The following is a 27,043-nucleotide window of genomic DNA, read 5'->3' on the forward strand; positions in this document are numbered from 1 at the left end:
ATCCACAGATGGAGCTCAGCGCCAACACACGGGTCTTATTTGTACAAGCCAAAGTGCTTCTTTCAGAACCTTACTTATGTATTAGCGGTAAAGCTCCATCTTAATTCAGCGATGCATTAGGAGAGCATGAGCTTGAGAGATGTTTATTGGATGTCCACGTCAAGCACGAAAGCTGCATAAAGTATTAAATAAAGTCATGGCCAACATGAGCAGTAAATCATCATGAGGTAATATTAAGGTAGCAAAGAGATAAACAACGCTCTTTAGAAAGAGGACAGTGAGAGACCGTGTGCGTCATTTAGCCTTAATATAGCTACCTCCTCCTTATAAAGCCATGTTCTTTTGTACCCTGTCCTGGAAAAGACATAAAGCCAACATGCTTGTGTCTAGCATGAAGACCTAGATTAAAAAAAAAAAAAAAAACAGCAGAGATTGCTCAAATTTACACGTGGGATTAAATAAGGGGTTATTTTGGAGTCACACTAATACACACGCATGCTTCTTCTCCCAAATAGTTACTAGAGCAGCTTTTTTAACGATGCCCTACCTTCGGAGTGATGGGAGAGGGTGAGCAGGCTGACGCAGGAAGCTCCGATCCCAGATCCAAATACGGTAATGCGGTTGGAATCTCCTCCGAAGAAGCCGATGTTCTCGCTGATCCACCTCAAAGCCTGAATCTGGTCCAGCAGCCCGTAGTTCCCTTTAGCAGCCTGATCGCCCGTGCTGAGGAAGCCTGAAACATGCAAAGGCGAAAACCCATAAATAGCAGAGAAAACAACTGGCTTAGTAGAGAAGGAAAAGGAAATTCTAGGTTTTCTGCAATACCTAACCCCATAGTCACATTGTCACAGGAAGCATCACCATGAGTGACAGCTGCAGTGAAATCATGACTTATTACATGATATGGCTGTTGGTAAAATAGGAGTGCATGTGCCCACATTTCATCTGCACCTTATGGAAAATCAATGGCACGTCTTCCCAGGTGAACATCAATCATAGATTACTGTGCACTCGGCAATACTGACCAGTTCACACGAAACCTTGAGCATCTACGGAAAGCCCGTCGACTTTGTGTGAAAACGACGTGACTTTTACATTTCTAATAATTTTCCCCATTTTCCTCCGACACATTTCAAACCCCGTCTTAACACTCGTCATGTTTTCAGTGGCGACACACAAGATTCGTGAGCATTTCCCCGGCATGTCAGCGTAATCGGCCATGTGAGGTCTAAGTTGGTAAAGTGTGCGTCTCCTGGGTACATCAGAGCTCGTGTTAACACATACCACTCTCTCTCTCTCTCTCCAGGGCGTAAGCCCTGCTGAACGATGGGGTAATCGAGAGTCGTGGGAGAAGATCAAAGGCAGGCAATCCCTAAACTCCCCAATGGTGGATTCAGTGTCCGTCAAATCCCCGGGCCTGCATGTGAGGTGACAGCTCGGAGACGTGAGGAAACCAACACCCAATTCTCTTTCACAAGCAATAAATGTTCTGATGGAGGATGTTTAAAGGCCTCCGGTGATGGTCCCTCAGCATTGTGGCGTTGCTTCCAACATCTATTTCATGGTCTGTGCCTTCATCTTATAATGAAGTCTGTTTTGAAGTCCACTGGGGGAGGCAGACAGTTAACAGCAATGCAAAACTAATAAAAAAAAAAAAATGTTTTAATCTGTGTGATTTCACTGATGTCACTGCTCACTTAAGATAAACAAAGATTAGAGTAGCCCTCCTCAGGGCCATTAGTTGGTTTGGGGATGTACTTAATCTACTAAAAGCATTCATGTCTATCAGCTCTCAGTTGTCAATGTTTCTACTTTTGAGGATGTGATGAACAAAAAGTGTGCAATGGAAAGCAAAGTATTTTTTTTTTTTTGTTTAGGGCACAGCATTGACAGATTTTTCTTCCAGCGTTACCCTTGTTGATTACATTTGAGTGAGTTTGTAACATCCGAAAATGGATAAAAGCTGAATGCACAGAAGCAGAAAACGGCACAGAGAAACCCATGACTGGGTTAATTCTTTAGACAAAAACATGGTTCAATTAACTGTGATCTTACACATTTTGAAGTCAAAACGATGCACATTTCCCGGTCTCATATTTACATAGTTTGACTTTAAAACAGAATCTACCAAACACAGAGACATAAGAACATAGAAACTCTGTCCTCAGGAACAAGGATCAATTAGATGATGCATCAGTCAATGAAAAGTGAACGAAGGGATGAATGGATAAAACTTTTGTCAACAAGACAGCATAGTCCCTATGATATTATTCTTTTCCACACTCAGACATTCAGACCTGAGACATACAGAGTCCGCATCACTTCTTCCTCATTCGTGAACAAGACCTAAGGATATTTAAACTTCTCCACTTTTATTTTTTCTGTATTGTGGCATGCAAATAAATAAGTATAGTTATTATTGGACCATTACTGGAACATCTGATTTGTGGCTGTGTGAGTTATAAAGCAGTGGAGGTTATGTGTAGAGGCGGCTGGTGCTGGACTCATGACATTTGAAAATATCCCCCCAAGCTGCCCAATCCATGGATGACTGGAGTATGTAATGTCACTGGCATATGAAGGGAATACTGGACTGTTCTCTATTTACTCATGACATCACGTCGTTCTTCACAACCCTGGTCACCAAGTGGTGATCTTTGGTATAACAAATATTGATTTCTGAACGCTTCCTGATTTAAAACATTAGTATTGTTGCTTCTAAATGGATCTCAGTTTGTTTTCTTTGCATTATTTGTTGTCTCAAAGCACCACATCTTTTTCCTTATTTTGACCATTTCTCATTTTCTGCAAATTAATACTTAATGTTCTTGGAATTTCAGAGACATGTTGTCAGTAGTTCATAGAATAAAAGAACATTGATTTTTCACAGACACATATAAAGAATAAGATCAGACAAACTGATCATTTTAATTAGTTGCCCAATTGGACTATCAGGACTGAAGCGAATGGTCACCTTTTGCTCAGTAGGGCAGCAAAACTGTATTACAACACCTTTTGATGCTGTTACACAAGTGTCTATTTCAGAGCAATAAGACAGCAAGTAAACTCAAAGAACTTCCTTCTAACCTTCGTAGTAAGACTCCTATGCATTCATAAAACTGAGTTTATATTGTCTAAAGCTAATTAAAAGAGCTCACAGAGTCATTGCTGCAAATAAAAGGTCGTGTGTTGACTGCATTACGTGTGTGGGCTGCATATATATTGTGTCCTTGACATAAATATTGTGATAAAGTGAATATTGTGTGCCTTGGAAAGAGTGTGATGAAATTATAAAAGAAAAATTAAAAGGAATACTATTACTACCACTCCTGCTAGTAATACGAGTTTGTAAGCTGTACTATGAATTTGCACAATCTTACAGGACATTTCATGGTGTTGCATTCTTACGTGAGTACCGCTGAAGTTCTTTACCTTTTAAATTGGAATAATTCTTTTGTGTTGCACAACAGTTTTTCATAAAGTGCACTTCAAGTCCTGAGTATGTACTTATCATTAATTGCACTTGAGCTAACTTGGCAACATTGAGAATACTGATTAAAATCTGTTCTTTGGCTTAAATGCTCCAAGTTTGTCTTTAAGAGCTGTGGTTTCACATTTGAAAATTGTGGTAAAATTGTTAATTCACTTTTTTAGTGGAGATGATTTGGAGCAGTCTTCTTCTATCCTTCCGCACAAATGAAATCGTTGCTGTGCATACACGACAATGGTCTGGAAACCATCCGAGACACGCTTCTAGTCTTTGAGAGAATCTGAGCACAACCTTCTACCACACCCCGACATTAGAGCACCCTTATCCCGAGGGTTTGTTGGTATTAACAAAAAAGGGTGGGCAGCGGAAAGGCCAGGGCCAATTGTCGATAGTAGAGAGGCTGTGGCACAGGAAATGAAGCAGTAGACAAATGGATCAACAGATGGTCTCCTTCAGATGCATCCCTGAGGATGACAGAGCAGCAGGCACATGCAGAGAGGGAAGGAGAGGGAGACAGACAGAGAGAGAGAGAGAGCGGGAGAAAAATAGAGAGAGTAAATAAAAGAGATAGGCAATGGGATTGGAGACAGATGCAGACAGAAAGAGGAGAAAGGAGGGCTCAAGCTGAAGAGCTTTTTCCTTTTGCTTTTTATCTCCGACTCCTCCTCGCTCTCCGTCATAACTAAAGGACAACAGCTTTTACAACCTTCTCCAGGGTACACAGGGGGGAGGCAGAGGAGACGTGACTCTCCAAGAATAACCCTCATTTGCAAAGCAGTTCACACTTCACCAAGTATATGTCAGATGGGTTGAGAAATGTCATGAGACAAGGCATGGAAGAGGAATTTTGTACAAGCGTTAGCCTAATTGAAAAGATACTATAAACATTATCCATTTGGCTTTGTATTATTTAGGATTACTAGATGACAAAATGTAAATTATTACAGTTGGATCCTCGTCTGTGCTGCCGAACACTCGGTTCTGGTGTCCTGTGTGAGGCATGTTTTTCCTAAGCCACTCTGACTGCTCTGCATGTTTAAAAGAAACGGGTTATTAACATGTAGAGTGATAATCTTAAACAAGACATGCTGCAGGCACCATTTAAAAATACATCCACCGTAGCTCCTGGGTGCGTTTTAATTGGAAAGGTGACAGAAAGTATTTACTTCGGAAAGCAATTAAGATAGGAAAATAATTGTTTTCATGCATGACTATTTCTGTTTTTGTACTTACTGCAGCTATTTGACGCATAAGCTCCGGCGCTCCCGTTTTGCACATAAATCTATAGGCATATGAAAAATAATCACCTATTCGTCACCTCTGGGCATTCTCGCTGAAGCGCAGACTCACTCCGGCTACTTTAATATATGTAATTAACTGTACAGGCTCACTTTGTTCTCGTTCTGAGTTATGTAAATCTTTTTCTCACCCATAAGGGACCGGGTTATAGATTTCGAGACTTAGCAGATGATCTCTGTCTGATCAGCACAGCGTGGGCTTTGGCTTCACATGAGCCGTGGCGGTGCCGTCCAACTCTCGTTCTGTTAGCTGCTCACACCTACACATGACCCTGCGGATTCTGAGCCGAGGCTCAGCGCTTGTGAACTGTTTTGTTAGGCTAGTGATGTGCTTGACTGCACTACTCAACCCCAGGCAGTTTAAATTGCTAATGAACACAAGCTACTTCACAATAAGCTTTTAATTACTGATGAAAGCTGTCCCTTTTTAATTCTTGCATTAAACTCGATGTGCAATTTTGTTTTTTTTTTTTAATGGTCACATAAATTTGGCACAAATTATGCAAGTTGGTGGTATTGCATTTGACATCCCTTAAATAGCAGGAGACATGTAATCTGGTACTTTGAAAGTTGAGTCTACACGAATGAGCTGGCTTTATGGCATTCTTTCACGCTGATTCAAGAAACACTGCAATAAAAATCACTTCAGACTGACATGGTTATTGTTTATACCATGTTTAGCACAAATTAGTCGTTGCTTTTTCTTATGTTTTTTTTTTTTTTTTTGAAGATTTCATCTAATTAAACAGACGGGAATAGATTAAAAAGATGGCGCCCTCTTTACTAGCAGAGGTATTCATTTACCAGTTCCTTACATGATCAAATTGGTGATGCTCTCAGGTCCAAATGGTGGCGTCTCCAAACTGCAATTTTCATATTTTTTATCGGATGTTCAACAGGATTACATCTGACATCATGGCCGACTATTTAACAAAGATTCTTCATTTATTTTTAGTCTTATTAAGCGCTTTTAATCATAAGTAAATCCATGTTGTATAGTGAGATTAAATTACAATTACGGGTACAGAGTTCCCACCTTTCTGTTTGGCATATAATCACTATTACAACTTCAGATTGTTTCATTTATTCATTTGTTTTTGCTTTAAGAAGTTTCAGTGACATAAGTACAATTTTACATGTTCCTAATGTTTAAATGATAATCATCTGCTTATAATATCGTCTTTTTTTTGTGTGCCTAAATCATCTTTTAGGAACTACAGCGATCATTCTAAATCTGTGGATATTTCAATGCTAATCTCAACAAACGAGGAACATTTACACGCTAAAAACAGAGTGAGACACTTTTGTTTATCACGCCAAAGAATTTCTGAGACAAGTGTTCGCTTTTGAAAAAGAAATGGACCCATCAAAATGGAAAGAATGCCCTCAAGCTGATCTGAACGAGAGCAAAAGGAAACATGTGAAACACTTTTCTTTATGTCAGCCTTTCTAAATTATTTATGCCACATCCAAAACATATTGCACAGGAACTGTCGGGGAAAACGGGGTTTTCTACAGGCAGCACTTGTGAAAGGTCAAAGAATAACTTTCGGTTTTGTCTCAGTAGTTGAAAACAAAGATTTCCAAATATGGCAGCCAACATGTCAGCTGGATTTGATGTCGAATCTACATGACAGTTTCTTCATCACACAAACAAACTGTATGAGTTAATAACAGTGATTCTGTGCTCTTTTCCCCTGCACGATGGAGCTGTAATTTGAACTGACTGATTACATGATGTGATTTTCTATCATGTCTAAAAGCAAGCCTGCCTTGACGTTGATGTGGGCCACTTGTACACGATGGGGGAACTGACATTTTCCTCTTGTGGCAGCTCAGAGTCTCAGCCTTGATTTTAGCCAGAGCGGCAACAGTGACTGTCGTTTGGTCAGAGCCGGATCAGGTCGTACCTGTCTTACTGCATCCTCCTAGTTAGGGACAACATTGTGTGTTTGCATGTGTGTGTATGCGTGTGTGTGGATATAAATCTCCCACTGGAAGAAACATGGATGTTGTTGTTGTGTTAACCTGACCAGAGGGTTGGTTAATGTACACAACATGACAGGGTCTTCAGTTGGAGCTTCAGTTAATATGTAGGAGCAATGAAAAGCATGCACTGTGACATCCAGAGAGCAGGTGAATCCTGCTCAAACCCACCACCGCACAATTCTTGTCACTGCACAGCCAGTGCATGGCTCAGGATTTTTAAAGTAAGCTTCTGTTATTATCTTAACCTGTGCAGATAATTCATTTGCTGTCTTCATTTAATGAAAATTCTAATGTTGATGAAGTTGCACGTTTCTCTTTATGGGCTTTGACGTATGATAATACAAAAAAAAAACTGTTTTTGTTTTTTTTTTACTATTCATTTAATGCACCAAAAGAAACTGCACATATTTATATGAATTTCTCAACTTGACTCACAGCAACAGGGAAATATATTAGATGCATGAAGCCAGATAATCAAGGTCTTTATTTTCAGTAGGATTCAAAACTATTTCCATCAGTAAACTCACGGCACATTTTTTTTTCTCCTTCATGTATTTAAGTAATCATATTCTATTATATGATTAAAATAAGGGTGGGACTTTGTGAATTATACTTTACTTCACCCCTTGAAAATGCATTAAAAAATTGAGAAGTATATATATGTGTGTTTGCATGTATGCGCATGTATGTGTAATTCTAAAACAACCAAATTATGTATATATAGACGTATATAAATCATTGGGGGAAAATATGATTAGTTTAAAACGGTAATCGGCAGGCCACATATTAAAGAGAACAAGGATTCAGAATTGCCAAGGAAAAACTTGATCAATGCATCACTACTTATAATTTTTAATAAGAACCTACGTGTAAAAGACTGTACTTGTCTTTTTTGCTCCTTTATTTTGGTGTGGCGGCTGTCCTTATAATAAATGAACAAAAATATTATGACACATGAGCACCACCAACTCAGCTTAACTGTGCAGTTCTTCCTGACCCAGGAAGATGATTTCCTTCAGCTTTGCTTCCTTGCACTGATATCGCTCTATTGATTTTGATTTAAATGTCTGTTTCCTATGGTGAGGCTATAATTCAGAGTGTAGCAGAGAGAGGTGACGATAGTGATCGCTTTGACCCCAGACATCTCTCTTAGCCTGGTCTCTCAGATAGTGGAATGCGGGTAAACTAATGATGGAAGGTGAGAAAAACGTGAGGAGGGGATGGGCTTGTTATCAACCCAGAAAGAGGGAAGTAAAAGGAGGAAGTAGAAGGAGCAGAGGAGGGGGAAAAAAATGGAATAACAACTGTGACGTAACAGAGAGTATGCTTTTGGGCTTTTAGCCGAACTAATTCTCACTTCCAGTTTGCCTCGTCTCTTTCTCCCTCTCATCCTCTCCCTCTTTGGCTGGTCCCTTTTTAACAAAGCAGTCTGTGTCCAAACCCTCCTCTAGACCCACCCCTCCCGACCAAGTCCCTTTTTGGCTGCTCCCTGTATCTCTTCCCCTCCTTTTCTGTTTTGGGGAAATAAAGGTCCACACAGTTGCAGCATTGATGGTCCACACTAAGAGTTCTCCACTACAAAAGGGCTCCAGCTTCCCCCCGAGTCAGGCCTGAGTTGAATGGGAGCCTCGGGGGTGTGGATGAGAAGCATAGGCTGGAAGAGGCCACCCTGCACAGAGCCACATAAAGGGCCAGTATGCCGGGCTCAGGATGAGAGAGACGTACACCTATTGATTCCTCTCTTTCTTTACCTACCAAAGATTTTTAGATTAGTTTTAAAAACTTTGGGAATGGTCTTAAACCTCAGATCAGTGACTCTCTTTTTTTCCAGCTCAGAGGCCCACAGCATGTCTCGAGTACAGACTGATCTGACAGGACGAGGGTGGGAGAGATGAAGAGCACAAGAAAGCCTCTTCATGGCAGCCTGAATACAGAAAGCCATTTACCGACCACCAGTCCTTGTTTCCGGGGAAGGAGAAAATAAAGAACTGGGGTGGATGAAAGTGAATTATTTCTGCTTACTAGTTCCATATTACTGAATATAACATGATAGTATAATTAAACAAGAACATGGTTAAAAAGAATTTATGCATGAGCCCCCGGTTCTTGCCGGCCTCATCGGGAATTAATAATTAAAGGAAATATCAAGCTGCTTCAAATGGCAACAAAACCATCAGATGTTCCAGGAGCCGGGTCCCTGATATTGGACAACTTGAAACTGAACAAAAACACCCCGGCAAAAAAAACGCTGACAATGTTACCTTAGGGGAGATTGTTAGAAACTTACATTTTCATGCCTACTCTTGTAAAGGTCTGAAATGATCCTAAAAATTACTTGATTACAAAATTCCTCTGGGAAAAACCTCTGACTTGATGCTTTTGTTTAATTCAAACGACTCTTTATTAATGGTCACATATTTGATGGGGAACAACTCCTATGGTCACCTAACATGCTTATGTATACATTAACAAGCGTATAGGAGAAAAAAAAAACATGGAGAAAAGACATGCAGTGCCATACATTTGAGAAAAGAGAGACATACTTAAGGACAACACAGCTGCACTAACTGAGTTAGTGTTTCACAACAATAAGTTGCCAACAGAACCTTTGCAGACAGATGCTTTTTGATTCTTGAAATGACATTCCCCATGGCTATTTAGTATTTGAGAAACAAGCAGATGCATGCAAATCAGGACATATGATAATGGGCACAACAGATCTGAAACTATCTCAGAGGAGCAGATTGGTCCTGGTATAATAAGGGCAACTAGGATTATAACGATATATCCAGCCAACAAGACAAGCCAATACATGACATTGGACTCATGAGAACACAATAAAATTTTAGAAATGTATTTGGGTAAACTAAAGACCTAAATTTGAGTAAAAGTTTGGCAAATTACGAACTCTGTTCGTAACTCCAAGTTTAACTTGTGCGCACATTTTTTGGTATTTATGCTTGTCTACATCGAAGACGATCCAACTTCAAAGAAAAAAAAAAACTTGGAAAATTCTCCTATTTTGTGTTTTCACAAATAGGACAAAGACTCATAAAACTCAAACTGTGTTTCAAAGAATTGCTGAGTGCAGAACCATCCATAAATGTAAAGATTTTTCATTTTTAAGTGCAGGTGATCAAATGCAGCTCAGAGTCGTTAAAAACCGCTGCATCGCCCTGAAGTTTAGGGCCAGTGGAAAGCTACGAAGCAGACTGTTGTCGGCCTGTTCAACAAGTCTTTCTTAGCCAACTTGGTCAACACACTTGGCCAGCACTTTAACTACTTCCTTTTATAGATCAAAAAAGTAATATCTTGTACAAAAATAAAGCTTGAAGCTCTCCCTTTAATAATAGGCCTCATAATAATCATCTATATTTATTTTACCAGATGATGTCAAACGCTGACAGCAGCTGCCTGCCATTTCGCAAGAAAGACCTTACAAGGAACATTTGGACAATTTGAAACATAATCTGAGATATTCAGAAATACAAATAGATGTACTTATACATATCCAACTCAGAAAATGTATTATGCACTCATATCCTTTCAAAGTGCTGAAAAAAAAACAAAAAAAAAAACACATTCAGTACAATATTTGATACCTGTAGCGTCAGAGCAGTGTTCTTGGTTTTACAACATGTTAGATATACATTACGCAGCTTTTACCTGCATTGTGTTGGTATGGTTTGGAGAAAGGTAGCGCGCACGCACACGCACACACACACACACACACACGCACACGCGCGCCGAGGCGCTCTTTTGGAAAATGTGGCTTTCGTGCAGCAAAGGCACGAGAAAAGACAAACAACCAACAAAATGTCAAGAGAAAAAATCTGTGCTGCACAAACACCAAAGCTCATCTGACACATATCTAAGCCTCTAAAACCCAGATCTGTTGCTGACAGACAAGAGCTTGTTATGGCAGGCAGGGATGAAAAACAAGATACTTAAAGTCAGATCCTGCGGTGCACGTGGCGGCTGCCGGCCATCCTGCATGTGACTTCGGGGCTGCTTAATCTGATAGTGTGATGTGCGTTGGTGGTCAGACGAAACAATCCGAAGGGCTCCGGTGAATGTCAGCCACGGCAGCAACTACAAATGAGCAGTTTACATATGTATGACCCCTGGCACCCGAGTGCCACTCAATCAATCACATGTCAGTAAGGTAGTTGCTTAGTTTTAGCTACGTGGACTTCTTTTGCCTCTGCCTCTCACCTCTTACGGCTCTCCTTTTTGCCGAATCCGTGTCATGTTTCACGTCTTCCTCCTCTTGGCGTCTTGCTCTGTTCTCCATACCTACCTCCGTTTCCCTTCTCCACCTCCCTACCTAACGACCCTCTCTCTTCTCACCATCTCACAGCAGCATCTTCCCTTTCACATAATAGCACAGACAGAATGCTCAAAGACACTGAAATGCGTTTACATGAAGGGGAGCTTTGCATCTCACAGCTGGTGCGGAGGCGGGCCTGCTTGCTTCCACAGGAGGAACGGGAGAAACTGGTGTTTGAGAGTCACAACTGTGAGGTTAAGCAGCACTTTGGTTCCACTTGGATGCACGTACACAGTGGGAAGATTTTCATTAAGAACACTGTGCCTTAACGAACAGTGTGATATTCAAATGTAATGCATATATGTGCAGACGTGGACACGTTTTGTTGGTAGCGTTAGAGCTCAGTAAAATAATCCTTCATTTGTGCTGAGACGTGATTTCATTAGCGACAACTGACCAGGGTACGTCTGAATTCATTTAAAATGTAATGGCGTAAGCAAATACAATTGCTAAAAGAAAATAATTAATTCATCCTTGAATTATGTTTCTCATATTTCAATGTCTACAACCAGCTACTCAGCTAATTTAAATGGAACCAAAATGCTACTAGATAGTGTAGTATTGTTGTGGGCATTGCACTGAACACTAGGAAAACAAACTTAAGTCACAGACAGGAAAAATCAATATAGAGGATCCTATACAAGCAGTGTTTGGTCTAAACAGCATGACTTCACTTATATTCTCTTTTCAAGAAGGAAAACATAATGCCATACTGGCAATCCTGGAGAGACTGGACACAGCACCCACTGATGTGATTCACAGGAAGACAAATCTGGCACTCGTCTACAAAAGAAATGAGGAAATGCCGTGTTTCAGAAACTAGTGACGGGCAGCATCGAGTGGCGCTTGCAGATACTTGTGGAGTTAACCAGAGGCGGAGATCCAATCATTAATGCTGACACGTAAACTTTTGATGCCCATTTTGATAAGGCAGAAAATGCAAATGTTTGAATAAGGAAGCCATTGAACTCCAGAGTCACTTTCATAAGTCCATGGAAGAAGACCCATGGCTTCACTATTGACAGAGACACAAAAATACAGGGCTCAGTTTTGTTTTATGACCAGATCTGACAACATTAAAATTTGCAGCGTACAGTGAAGCCTCCAGACTACCAAGACATGCCGAATTAAAGCATACTGCTCAGTCCAGTGTTGGCAAGCTCAGCTTCGGCTGCAGGTGATGGATCCTCCAGCAAGACAATTACCCAAAGCATGCAGCTGAATTCACACAGGAACTGCTAAGATAGAAGCACTGGAATATTCTTAAAAAGTCCATCCAGATCTGAATCTCAGATCTGATCTGAATCGATAATGGAGAAACGAGGAGAAATCAGCTGCCGACTGGAATTGCACAATTTTCCAATATGAGCAGTGACTGTCCAAGAACTCAAAAGTAAAATTTTTGATTGCAAAGTCCTGAAGCGCTACCAGGTCATAACAATATTTGGTGTTAAATGTGGTTACTGAATGAAAAAAACTTTCTAAACCCTACAAGTAAAGTTGGATCAACCTGCACAGTAGACAGTGATTGCTGCAAAAGATCAAAAATAATAAATCAGGATGCCATCTTTTTTGACCATAGCATTCTTTTTTTTTTAATTCTTTGAAATATTACGTTGAATCAACAGCTTAAAGGTACAGTCTAATTTATGTTAAATGTGGAATAAAAAAAGTAATGAATGCCTACACACATTTGTCATTGTCAAGTTCTTTCACTGATATGTTATTTTATTATTGTGGATAGGTTTACATCTCTCTACATATACACACACTTTCCTGGTGTAATCAACATCCTTTGTCCAAAACATCACACCTTTGGGGTGCCTTGTGTGATGTTTTGGCCTGTGGCAGAACAACTTCAAAGACGTTGCATGAAACATGACATGCAAGCTGGGATGATGTAATTTCAGGGTGTGGTGAGAAAGTTTAGCAGCTCAGTGTGCACTGATGCGCCGTGATACCACGGAAGAGATCAGAGCCCCAGCTTATCAAAGCACATCACAGGAGCAGAGCAGGAGAGAAAGGTCATCATTTAAAGGATCTTCAAAGCCCAAATCCTCTTCTCCTCAGGTTAGAGTAGCTCTGGTATCTGGCTGTAATGAGCTTAGTCTTGGTTGACACTTCTACACAAGAACTCGAGAAGCCAATCCATAAGGTATTCTTGCAGCTTTTATTCTGGATACCATAAAACCTGTCGCCTTACGTTTGCTCATTTGTAAAATCCTGACAACTTTACTTGCAGATCCATAGCATCAAATTTAATAGAAGCTAGCTGTATTCTTTGAGTTCAGCAGTCGTATGTGGCCCAGAATGAATGATCTTTGTTTGTCTTTAGACAGTGAGTGTACTTTTGTGAAAAAAAAAAAAAAACAACAAAAAAAACAAAACATTGCACCTCTGTCAGTGAGGTTGCTCTCCGACTGATAACTTCCTACTAGGTTACAGGGAGAAATGATTTGCTCAGAGAATATGGTTTCTGATGCATATATTTATGTTGAATATATATTTCTCAGATCTCTCTGGTCTGGGTACATTGCTAGTTGCCACAGTAGAGACAAAATCATTTTTTTTTCCATATTGGGAAATACAAAAAAATATGTCTATCCCTTGAAATGTCTTTCAAGCAAAATGTCTTACAGCACACCATGTTTTATTTGCTTGTCAAAATCTAAAACGATATGAAAAAACAGTTTAAAATCCCCTGAATTTTCACATCCTGCAGTCAGAAATAAAAAAAAAAAAAAAATGAAGTAGAAGCCAGATGCTGTTAATCAAATGCATTGATTACCTGATCATCACCGTCATTAAGTCTCTGCAGCAGCATATTAGCGCAGGTTTCCGCAGTTTTTTGGTACGAATTCAGAGAAACTGTTGAAGCAGATGTTGTTGCCCAATCAATCTACGAACGTTCACAATTCTTCATCTTGTGCGGCAAAAACCAGCTTCCAAACGAAAAGCGCTTAAGAGGCTGTAGCCAGCACTTTGACAATCTTTCCTGAAGTGGAGATTTCAGCCCGATTAAATCAAACTGCCTAACAGTTAACATCAACTGTGGTGAAAGGATGATGATTGGTGAAGGTATTGATTGTTGTCAGGTCAATAAAGACTGTTTCACTGATTATTAAGAGTGGTATAACTCAGTTTAATTCAATTCATTTATTTATGTAAGGGTAACGAACAGCAAATATCATCTAGAGACACGTAAAAAAAAAATAGTCAGTTCATTCCAACCATTGAGAAAGATTCAAAGTCAGTTCCATGCATTCCAATTTGGTTATCAAACAATGCAATTAAGTTCAGTTTATTATTCAAATTGATTACAAACTGTTCTAAGGAAACCCATCTGACTGCTTGGAGTCACTCACTTACACCATTCACTCCTCGTGGAAGAACATGCAGCAACAGCGGACTGACGTTCGCAGTGTGTCGTTGACTTAGCAGCAATCCCTCACACCGAGCATGCATGTAGCAACAGCTGGAAGGAACCTCCAGCAGAACTTGGCTCAGTGTGAGCGGCCATCTGCCATAACTCAGTCCACAAACATCTTTGACATGCTATTTCCAATAAAATGCTACATAAAAACAGATGATCTGCTTCTCAGCTGTGATTTTGAGAATGTTCCTTTCTGATTCACTATCTTGATGAAATGAAAACGATTTTAAATCTAAAACCTTGGGCTTTAACAGTGCCATCAGTAAACGGGACCACTGAGGCGAAATTAAAGCACATTTACCCATCTATAAATCTGCAACAGAATCGCAGCAAAAGAGAAGAATCTACACACTACAATGTCTGATCATTCCTGAAATGCAACTTATATCTTCATCTGTCATTTAATGATGCCACCCCACCACCACCGCATTTTGCAGTGTGAATATTGTTTTAAGGTGATGTGCAATGTTCGTTTTGAGCCCAAATCATGTTTTGTGTGTAAGCAAAAAGTTACATTTCTGTCTCACCTGGACAGACGAACATGTTTGCTGTTTTAGTTGTGGTTGTAACACAACAACATATTTTGACTACTTTGCCAGAAATTGCAGATGTGCACTAACATAAACAGGCCTTTACTGAGATTCTAAGTGAGAGTCGTAGTGGTTTGAAATATGAGCCTAATAAGCATAAAGACAATTTCAGATTGGATTAAAATTGCTGATTAAAAAAAACAAAACAAAACATTTAAATAGTTACATTTAAGTCAACATTCTTTCAAAATCATGAAAGAGACCCAGGATAAATTAGGGCTACCTAAAAACAGCAGAACACAAACACTGCCTATCTATGAAAAGTCGCTGTGCTTAACCTATTTGGCTTTGAATTTCAACTATGTATACATGAAAGCGTAAACTGAGGTGCAATCGATGTGGGACTGACTGCAGCAACTGTGTGCATAAGTGAATGGGAAGCTTTCCAACAGAGTGTGTATGAGTATTTTCTTGTTTTTTGTTGTTGTTGTTGTTTTGGCATGAATGCCAATGCGTGTAGCATCGTGCAAGTGTGGGGTGGTGGGGAGCATTGCAGTGAGGGGGGTATGGATATTAATCACCAGGAGGAGCATGGTTCTGTGTTGCCACCCGGAGATGGATGGGGTGTGAGTGCAGTGATGTCACCCTGACAAATGGACCGGCCATGTTGGCTGAGACTCGCACATCGCCTCTCATTTCAATTAGTTCGTTGCACAACAACCTGGCTAGCCCACAATCTGCAGGTTACACATGCACAAACACATACTCCGAGTCCAAAAGCACACCTCCTCCGGTGCTTCAGCCCACAGCTCTCTAACAAGATGCGCTGATCTGTAAGAATACAGTGGAGTGTCTTTAATTAATCTAACTCAATTATGATGGCACTTTTGCTTTCCCTCGCAACAGCACTCACTCATTACCATGCATAATATGGTCCAAATGCACTGACTATGTTGCATGGCCAACACACAAGCCAGTGGAAGCTGGCACATAGGATCTAAAGACTGGACACTGACTGTGTGTTTACTCCACAATATAAATTTGAAAATGTGCCAAAAAAAAAAAAAGGCAATGTGAGCAGCTGCTTAGGTCAGGCATGCATTTGCTCTTTGTTGCAAAACAAAATAATACAAGAAATGCAGCTGTCTTTAGGAGCAGCAGGTACTGAGCTCTGGTCTGACCACCTCATTTGCTCTTCTTGGACTTTTTCTTAAAAGCCAGCAAAAAGCTAACCAACGAGTTGGTTTTAAAGTGTCTATCACTTACAAAAGAAGTGTTCGGTCCTTTCTGGAGGTCTAATGCTGCTAACCGGAGGCACAGAAAACGGTTTCCAACTCTTGTCTGTCTTCAGTGAACTTTGACACAGGAAAAACTGCTGACTTTTCTCAAACAACTACCGGTTAAAGTACCTCTCAGTCACCATTCTACTGCGCGTACATGTACTCTTACTCTTTTTTCCCACTCTCTCACTCTTCTCTGATCTCTGCATCTGACTGCAGTGATCTTACTGTTCTGCACACCAGGAAAGTAGCGCAGGGGGATTCTGTTTTCTCTAAGCTGGGGGCCGACTGGTCTATTTGAGACTGAAGAGGGCTACGCAGTGCACCGTGGAGGACTAAGTTGGGGCTTTGATAAGAAGTTCCCGGGGCTAAGAATCCGATTCCAGCTTAACATTAGCTGCTGGGATCTCTTCATCTGCCTGCGAAGGCATCAGGAGGTTAATGCTACCCCATAGAGATGAGGAGCTGAATGGGGCTTTATGGTGCCATACTTAATTGGACATTTCCACATTTCCATTTAGCCAATTAAACACAGTTTAACAGTTTCCCTTGAAATCTAATGCTGGAAGAAAAAGCAGGTTACAGATGGAAATCTTATTCAGTACGGGAGTATTTTTTAGTCATAACTGTGTGCATAGACGTTTCATCAAAAGTAGAAAAGAAAATAAATTCTGTTAAAGCAGGTAGCGTTTTTTTTCTGTGGTCTGTTGACGTTTCTCACTGATGCCAAGCATATTTGGCACATTCATGAATTAATAGTTAGCGGTCTAGTCGGTTTGTGCGTACTGTATGTAGAATTCACAAGCTTCAACAAGTGAGAATGCGTAGCTGGTTCAAGTTCCCTACTGCAATACTGGGGAAACACGCCAGTTCGTTGATACGAGAAATTCTTTTTTTTGTTGTTGTTTTGAAATACTGTGTGTGTGTGATTTCATTAACACTTTTGCAAAAGAGGCAGCGCAAATATTATTGTAGGGAACATAAAAAGCATGGACCACACAAAAGACACTTGCACCAATGTCCTCCAAAAAGAAAACAATATTTGTTTGACTCCCTTCCCTTTGGTTGAGACGTTGGTCTTGTTTCTGGAACGAACGAGGCTCCGTTGCTTTTTTTTTTTCTTTTTTCATTTTGCTCTGCACTCCTTCCTTTAAATCTAGCAACACTAAAGAACTGGGTTTCAACAACAACAAAAGAGGTTAGCTCTGGCTCTCCGTTTCATCTTGGCCTCCATCAATCCCAGAGGACATCTCTCTGGGTCCGTCTGCACTGCATAGCGATGGGAGATTGCACTGGGCCTCTGTTTATTTGGCTTTCTTCCCCTTTCTCATTGCGCTGAAATCTGCCTGACAGTTCGGCGGCTTGGCTCAGGCCCCACAGGGGCTACCGTCAGATAAAATGTCACAGTGGCTTTGTTCCACATGCCCTATAGGCTGGCGAGACACACTGTACACCTGAGAGCGGGAGGGTCAAAGAGCAATGCAAAATTGGTGAGGAAGAAGAGGGATAGAGAAGAACTGCCTCTGACTTAGTTTTGCAGCCTTTTAATAACACGCATTTTAAAGAGCCTTGGTATTCGTTCCATAATATTTTCAAACTTTTGTCACATCACACCAAATTGCATTGCCATTTTTTAATGTAATAAACCATTATAAACTAGCAGATAGTTTATGAACATCAATATCATGTTTTTTAATCTTTTTTAACATAAATCTATAGATTTAGACTTTGATGGGGAATTGCTTTGATCAAAACCTCTCCATTGTGGTATGAATGAATGGGGCTGCTGACCTGAAATGTGAACCTGTGCATAAGTGTAGAGTCACTGCAGCCTTAAATACATTTTTCTTCCACTATTTGTATGAATTTATCGTCATCCACATTCCTATGAACTCTGACCAGTTTCTCTTTGACTGCTAAAGAAAAGCACTCCATTGCATCAAACTCCAGCTGTCGTTGGTCATAAGATTTTCTTTGTCTTTTTTTTGGGGGGGCGGGGGGGAATACACCAGTTGAAGTTACAAAGAAACTACACCAAGCTTTACATAGAAGCTTCTGAGGTTTACAAATGGCAAGCTTTGTATTTGAATTCATCTTGTTTAAAGGGTAAATGTGGGTGAAACCAACAGGTCATTACCATAACATCTTTTGAATGCCTATTCACACTGTTAATGTTACTGGTTTTGGCCAATAAGGTGAATATTCGAAAAGATTGGCTAATTAGCATCCTCACCGCATTAGCACACCCTATGGTGGTAACAGGTTGGAAAAGAGACCCCAGCCTAGGTGCAGTTTAGGGTCCAGGCCAAGTTCTCACCTATATGTGGCCGAGAGTCTGGGCAGATAACTGAGGCTGTCAGTGCAAATGCTACGAAATGAAACAGTATTCTCCACGCGGTCGTGGAGCTACAATCTTTCTCAGGACTTCAACTCCTGGAGGGATTCTTTGTCAGCAGAAGGAGAGCAGCAGTACATAGACATCTTGAAGCCAACAGGAGTACATCCTCACTTTGGAGATGACAAAATATCCCTGACAGAGATCAGTGTCGTAAAAACCTCTGACGCCTTTAAAGAACAGCTGGATTTTAAACAGAGAATAATTTACACACAGCTAGATTGCGTTTACAGAGTAGGATACCTCTGACGGAATCGATTGCCCTGTATTTCATTAAGGAGTAAGTACAAATTCACTTCATACAATTCTGTAATCAGTGTTACCTTCTCTGTTCACCTCAGCGTTATGCACCACATTGTATGTCCACAATATAAAATCCAAATAAATTAAATTGATGTTTGTATGTGTAAGGTGACAAAATGTGGAAAAAGTTCAAGTAATATAAATTCTTTTGCGTGACACTGTATTGTCACTGAACAAATTGACCTTTAAATAGAATTAGATTTAGGACCAACCCCCAGAGCTGTATAACTTTCCTACAAAAAAAAAATCCCTAAATCATACATGGCCCATTAATAATGCAAATGCAGTGTCCATTTATGTGACACAGTGTTGTGGTACTCGAAGTTGGTCTTGGTCTTAAGACCGGTCTTAAGACCATTTTCTGATGGTCTCGGTCTCGTCTCGGACTCGACCGCATTTGGTCTCGGTCTTGTCTCGGTCTCGGGCTCTGAGGACTCGGCATTTTATTTCAAGACCAGTCAAGACCGCAACTGTGAAAATATCACTAAACGTACAGCATACTGTCCAGTTTATTTGTTAACATCTTTGTTTTCAGTGGATGCAAAACGCACAGATTAAAATCCAAGCAACTAAGTGTTTCTGTTACTCCCCCCACCCTCCCCACCTTTTACTCTCCCTCCCCACCTTTCACTCACGCGCGGCGCTCCAGGACATGCACAGTGGTATCCTCTCAGCGGCAGAAAATGTTTGTCTAATCATCAGTAATATAATAGTGCTGCATAAATAGTAAGAAATCCGATGGCCACAGCTAACTCAGCAGCGCTTCGGTTTCACAGACGGTGGAGACAACGTCTAACTTTTTTCGTCACTTAGAAAAGTAGCTCAAAGAAGGTAAGATCCGTTAACGTGATGTTAGCAAAGCTAGCTGTACAGAGACACATAAGCATTGTGATGAAAAATGTTATCACTCACTGCGGTGAATTATTGTGCGGAGGTGTAGACTGACTTGTCGCATATATGGGACAACGCTATGTCCAAAAGTCTGCAATATAGTGAGGTGACATTCAGAAACAGTCAATTCTTCTCCACGGCTCTTTACTTATTATATAGGACTGGAGTGTCACTCACTGAGAGCCGTTGTTCTATCAGATAGCCATACGCTGTCAGGTTAGCATACATGCATTAAGCATCAAGAAGTCCGACCGTCAGAGGAGTTGTCAGTTCACCATACGCAGCAAGTTATGATGAACATAAGTCATTAAATTGTTTTCAATGATAACTTTATAGATATACATGTGTTGTCATGGTTTCAAAGTGTATTTAAAGCAGAGTCTGGCTGCTGCTGGAGTCAGCTACAACACACGCCCGTGTAAAACTCACTTAACCGCTAAGTCAGGATGCCATACAACTGTTAATAACAAAGTGTATGACGATCTACGTTATGATTCTATGTTGTTGATTAAATGAAATCTTATGGTAATGACGTGTCTGACAGATATAGCCGGTGTTCTATCAGATAGCCATACGCTGTCAGAATAGCATACATGCAGTGAGTACCATGCCAGCGCATGAGCATTAAGTCCGACCGTCAGCGTAGTTGTCAGTATACGCAACAAGTTATGACGAAAATAAGTAATTAAATTGTTTATAATATGACATAATATGATAACTAGATAGATATACATGCGTTGTCGTGGTTTCAAAGTGTGTTTAAAGCAGGTCTGGCTGCAGCTGGATGCCATACAACTGTTAATAACTGTTAATAATGATCTACATCATGATTCTATGTTGCTGATTAAATAAAATCATATGGTAATGACAGCGTATGCATGTCTGAGCTAAGCGTACGACTATCTGACAACGTATGACAGAACACCGTGAGTTTGTGCTAAGCGTATGACGATCTGACCTGACAGAACACCCGTTCTTTGTTCTTGTAATGCTCTGTGTACACTGCATCATTATTTTATTTGATTATGTACGTTAATATTTAAATGAACAAATAACTAAAACACAAGAACGAAAGAGCACGCAGAGCATGCACAATGCTCTTTGATTGTTTTTGTTCAAAGTGGCAGCTGTAATGTCTGCCATGGTGTCAGACTACCTGGCTTCATGTACTGGGATAGAGAGTGAAAACAGTCACGATGAGCGCCTTCTGTTTGGTTACTTCTTGCTTGTTGCTCCTTGGTCAGTGTTCGTAGTTAAGCGTTATTTACCGTCAGGGCATTGCCTCAATTGCTATGTTTAATGGTGCAGACAGTGGTGGTTTCTTATATGAGCAATATGTTCAAATGCCCAGGGCTTTATGTTTTTAGGGATGGCACGAGACCATCACACTTTTTAGCACAGAAATGGAATATTTAATATTGGTAAAATATATTAAGTATTTAATATCTAGGTGTTTTTATGGGAATATGGATCTTTCAGATTATTTTGAGAAGCAATTTCGATCATATTTTACATTTTATAGTATCATGTAGCGTGGGGCGCTGGTCTTGGTCTTGACTCGGTCTCGACTCCCCTCGGTCTTGGTCTTGACTTGGTCTCGGACCCCAAAAGTCTTGGTCTTGTCTCGGTCTCGATACACTCTGGTCTTGGTCTTGTCTTGGTCTCGGGTTAGGTGGTCTTGAACACAACACTGATGTGACAGGAATATGTAGCTGAGTGTGAGCCCACTATCTTGCACAACCATTTAACATAACAGCTTCTGAGTCTCAAAGTCCTGACATCTTCAGTCAAACCTGATTCGCATTTCCTTGAAAAGCCGCGGCACCAAACCCAACTGCCGTCTTTGAGCCCGAGATGACTTATCTCACTGTTTTCCTAATGAGGCTCAAATGAAAAAGTCGACTGGTTTCTCTCGCATCTGAGCACTAGGGCGGTTGCCGCTGTCAGCTCCTGTTAGCTCAGTTCTCTCTGGTTCGTGTTTCACAGAGCACAAACACACTCATCCCAAAGGAGCCAGTCCATGCTCCTTCACAGGCGCCGACCCCCACCAGCCCTCAATTAATTAGTAAAAGAAGGAGCAGCTTCTGCAGGTAATTTGATTAAATACGACATCCCTGCTTTAAAGACTGTGCTGACGGAGCAAAAAATAAGATGGGACGTTGTCGGAAGAAATTGTCACTGTACTCCTACATGACCCACACCTCAGATGCTCCGCTCTCCTCCCTCTCTTATCAGCTCAACATCAACGTGCACTCCATTTTCCAAGGACATCTGTGAGACTTATTAGATGAAAAATGCTATATGCTCTAGATTACTGAGCTTGTCAGTCGCCTAATTTGATGCAATCCCCACCAGATCTCTTTGCCTAATTAGGTTTTTTTTTTTTTTTTTTTACTTGATAGCAGACATTTATGAGTTCCTATGTTTGTACTTTGACTGAATGCTGCACGGAGGTTTTTATCTACGACCATGCTTCTCTGATTAAACCATATGTAAACAACAATGTGAGAGATTACGCATTTCTTGTTCACCAAGGACATCGACAAATGACATTAGTTCCCGACAAAATCTGCAGAGGAAATCGTATTAGCGCAAAAATACACACGTACTGCAAAGTATTCAAATCATCACCTTTCAATTTTGTTAACACGGTTACCCTACTGTTACAGTAATTTGCTCGAAACAACTGAAAAAATGTGAGGTTTCATTCTATTTAATATACAGCGAATGTTTTCTCTCTCCATCCCGAACACTTCATGTCTTTGTGCCACTGTATTGTACTTTGCCCTCAGGCTTGGAAAGGCTGAGTAGAGCGAGGAAGGCTGTATCGAGCAACGGCGCATAAATGGAACGACTCGCCATTTCGGTGGGGGCGGGGAGGGGCAGACCACTCATTACACAGATGCATAGCGGTGTTTGTGGTCAGTCAAGGCCAACATCCACTCTTCCCAGTTTGACCTAAGCTTGAATGGACATTGCTGCTCATCTTGGAGCTTCTCTCCTCTAAGCCAACACTCTTTGTATCCTCCAGGGCCTAGTTTCCTTAGAGGTCTCCACGGGCGGTTTCTTACCCAACAACAATGCAAGCATGCTACTAAAGAGAGGGAACCAGACATGAACTAATGGAAGGAAGGATTCTGAATCTTATTAAAGGGACATCTTGTTTCAGTCACTGCTCCATTGAGCCCTCCGGCTTCGTGTCAGTATCAACAGCAAACAGCTAGCAGGTGCAGTGCACAAATGAAGCCAGTTGTGTTGATCGAATCATCTGCTGCTCTACAACCCTACATCTATTCTTTCATTTAATCATGCAGTGAGAATAATAATTTGATCCCCTGAGTCTAATAAGTAATAAGGAAATCAACACACTCTCTTTTTGTGGAAGCTTAATTTTAATTGGGAGAGAAAGAGTAACAAGGATAGAGGTCTTATGTGTGAAAATGCAGCTCCGTAACTCTTCTATAGCGGCTTCTCTCAAGCCTTGCCAGGGTCTGGGGTTTGTGCTGTGCTAGATGATCCATCTATTATCCATCTTCTGTGTTCTGGATGAGACTATTCCTGACAAAGGCTTTATTGGTGCTGAAAATTGGCCCCTTAATGTGTTTATGGGGCCTAGTAGAAAAAAGTTCCAAATTATTTTTCTTCCACTTCTGTGTTTGACTGTGGAAAATGCATTTTTAAAGGCCGCAGCTTAAAAGTTCCCCAACTCAAAACGCATTTGGAGAAGACAACGTGGACATCATTCAAACACTTTTTTAAAAATATATATTTATTTGGTCACTGGCAAACTTAGAACTAGCCTGTATAAGATCAAAGCTAATTGAAGGTTATTTGATTTTTCTTTTATTTAAAATGAATCACTCCACCTTTTAGAACCTTCTCAATGAACTTCTTACTGATGGTTTTACGGTTCGTCTAAGTCTAGTCGGGATCTGTTATTTTGTTACTGAGGTGCTTTGACAGCTCTTTGGTCTTGCCCATGGTGGTGGAAATGTTGAAAGGGAAGAAATTGATTTTGCCTACAGGTGTGGCCTTATACACAAAATAAGATACTGGAGTATCTGTCGCTGATATGTTACAGCACATAATATGGTCCTAAACGTGAGGTAATAAAGAGTAATTGTAAAACTGTCACATATGTGAAGGACAATGCAACCCTGTTTTGCACTGTACGTGTTTATTGGGACGAAGGCTGTAAAATTCAGAGTGTCCTGCTGCGTCTCACTCTGCTTACTTTCGTTATCGTCTCACTTCATTTTCATTTGATACATAATCCTCTGGAGATGAAAACTCAATGTCCTATACGCAGCCCATCATTGCCCTCAAATGGTCAAATAATTATAAATTCAATTGATCAGAGAATAGTTCAGAGTGCAGTTTATTTAAATCAAGACTAAAAACCCCAACTGCTTAGAGTTGCTTTTGAACCATAATAAGTTAAATACTAACCAACAACTGATGTGTGACGATGGCACTTGGCAAAATGTAATGTTTCAATTGTTGACTATGTGTTCTTTGTCTTTTAACTTTTTATGATAGCACTTTGAGCTGTATTGTTGCTGAAATGCGCTATACAAATAAACTTGATTGATTAAATGAAGTGCTCAGCACCAGGTATGCTGAATCCTCATCAGTGCAGAAAGTATAGCACCATGAGATTAAGGAACATTATTGAATCAATGCTGTACCATCCGAGTAGCAATAGCATCAATTATATAGATGTGACGGAAATGTGTGGTATATCTTGTTACGTTTTGCATTTTCTCACACCATTTAAACAAAAGGTAGACGTGTCAAACTCTTACAGTGGTGATAACATCAAATAAAAATGAAAATGCTCTAAATCTTGTTTTATCTATGGTTGCAAACAATTAAAAGCGCACAATCAGTATGAAATCAAATACTTATTGCCTCACTGTTTCACTCTTTGTTGACTTGTAAAAACAAAAGCTATAAAAATAAAAATCACCCTTGTATCTATCTCATTGGTTAACTCCCCGTAGAAGAAAAACTGTTGGTTAACAACTCTGCTATCATTTGCTGAGGAAAGCTGTAATGTGCAGTATTTTCTGACTCTGCCAGCCACACATCTGGCTAAAACATTCTGCAGCCTAGCTAACTGTAGCTCCATGTGCAGAGGTCTGATGTATAGCAAGCTCACAAGGTGAGCCTTATCTCCTCCACCCTGAGAATTCGCAATTCCGTCCTTTCGGATTGGCACCGGGAAAAATCTTGAGTGGCAGGCTCCTGTTCTAATTAAACCTGCAAAAGCATTAGTCCCGCTTGTGAGCAGTTTTCATAATTACCCATGCAATTCATTCATTATTTAATTTAAATAGGTGGCTCAATGGCCAAACATGCAGTGAATTGAAGGTCTAAATTAGGAAAATGCCACAAAGATATTGGATACCTGATTTTTTTTTTTATTATTATTATTATTTTTTTTACACCTGAGCCACATGTAATGCTTCTGGATGACAAAGGATCAGAAATTAATGGATGGAAATTTGGTCTTATTAAATTTTTAAAGTCTGGAGGTAACATAGGCAAACACGGGAAATCACTCTTAATGCAATGTCTATTAGGTTTAAATAAAATGTAAGTATGACCTTTCTAAGCTCCTTAATTCAGCTAAATTGGCTCCAGAGGAAGCTAATTTAACTTTTTACAACATGGAGGAAAATGGGCTGCAGAGCAGAGGTACCATCAGCAAATGGCACTGGGCCCTGACTTGTTTGCAGAAGAAAATGTGTTAGCTTTTTATTTTCAAGAGAAAAAACCCTCCCTAAAAGGCTCAGAGACTCCCGCCCCCCTTAGTATTTTCCATATTTTCTACCGACTGTTGGGATTAGCATTATAATTTTGGCCACAATGGTATTGTTAGTGAATATAAATTTGAGCAAAGACTGAATTGCAAATGCAGGGCGCAAAAGCATGCAGTCAGCATGTAATAATATGGCATGGAAATGTTAAGAGGCACATCTATTTAAATGGCAGAACTAGGGTATCACATAAAGATGACATAAAGTTGAACTCGGAAACAGGCCTGCAAGACCGGGGGAGATAATTGACCCATAATTCAAGTCTACAGTCTTGGAGGTAGACCACTGGCTCAGGCACAACAGGTTAAATGCTACATAAAATGAACCAACAGGTAAAGCAGTATACCACTGCAATATGAATAGTTAAGTCTGTGGGCTCAAAAAAAACAAACAAAAAAAAGAGCTAAAAACCTTCTAGGTTAATCAAGCTTTTTGTTAATTTTATTGACTTGCATGTTAACAGCTATTTTATTCTGTGTCCTTATTGGCTTTTACAGCATTTATTTTTAATAGATATTTTGTGTGTTCAGTGCACAGCATTTGTTTGACTGTTTTGTCTCTGAAAATAACCTAATAAATAAACGTTAGTTTCAATCTGGCAAAACTATAAGGGCCTGGAGATTATATGTCTTATCTTAATTTATAATAAAACACAAATTATTGATGGAAGAAGTTGATAGAAAGTAAAGGACACACGGTTTGCAGAATCATTTATAAATAAAAATCTGACAGGTGAGGTGTGTGTTTATATTCAGCTGCCCAGAACAGACCTTTGGTTTTAGTCAGGCTGACCCTCCTCAGACCTAAGAAGATTTTCCATTAATGGATGGCGGGACACTGTCCATTCGAAAATGACCTATTCTGGCTGCCCACAGTGCAGTAGGACAAGCTGCACTGCATTTCTAGATCTCTGAAAAGGTTTTCACATAGCTGCCATTCACACACTGACATAAAACTAGAGAAGTCAAAAACTATTAAATACTTGATTCTAACTTCTTTTTTTATATATATAAAATTGCTCATATTCTATCGTACAGTTGGATTGTTTGTACATAATGTGGGTGCCACAAAGTTGCTCAATTCTACACATTATTTGAAAAATATTCAAAATGTGCTTTACTATAGTTATGCACTTCTGCTTCAGGGGTTTCTAAGATCGTATGAACTTGCCTGCTTCAGTTGTCACAATTTCAATAGTGGAACTGGCCTGGCCATTGCTTTCCAGTGCAGCTCTGCTTGAAAAAAATTCTTGCTTCCAGCACAGTCTTTGCTTTTCCCCCTC

At 40.2% G+C, this 27,043-nt stretch overlaps 1 protein-coding gene and 1 pseudogene across 1 annotated transcript in view; one reads left to right on the plus strand and one right to left on the minus strand.

Moving 5' to 3' along the window:
* The window catches only part of nlgn3a (neuroligin 3a), a 47,237-nt gene extending 36,166 nt beyond the window's left edge, over positions 1–11,071 (minus strand). The window contains exons 1-2 of the mRNA XM_088009764.1: positions 10,993–11,071; positions 548–733 (exon numbers count right to left, since the gene is read on the minus strand). Coding sequence (XP_087865890.1) covers positions 548–733; positions 10,993–11,071 — 265 coding nt within the window. The remainder of the gene's footprint in view (positions 1–547; positions 734–10,992) is intronic.
* A 101-nt stretch (positions 11,072–11,172) lies between these two features.
* The window catches only part of LOC148157116 (uncharacterized), a 33,339-nt pseudogene continuing 17,468 nt past the window's right edge, over positions 11,173–27,043 (plus strand).

Source organism: Poecilia mexicana, unplaced genomic scaffold (assembly GCF_051168715.1).
Source record: "Poecilia mexicana isolate PSO_F unplaced genomic scaffold, ASM5116871v1 scaffold_10, whole genome shotgun sequence".
Taxonomy (NCBI): domain Eukaryota; kingdom Metazoa; phylum Chordata; class Actinopteri; order Cyprinodontiformes; family Poeciliidae; genus Poecilia; species Poecilia mexicana.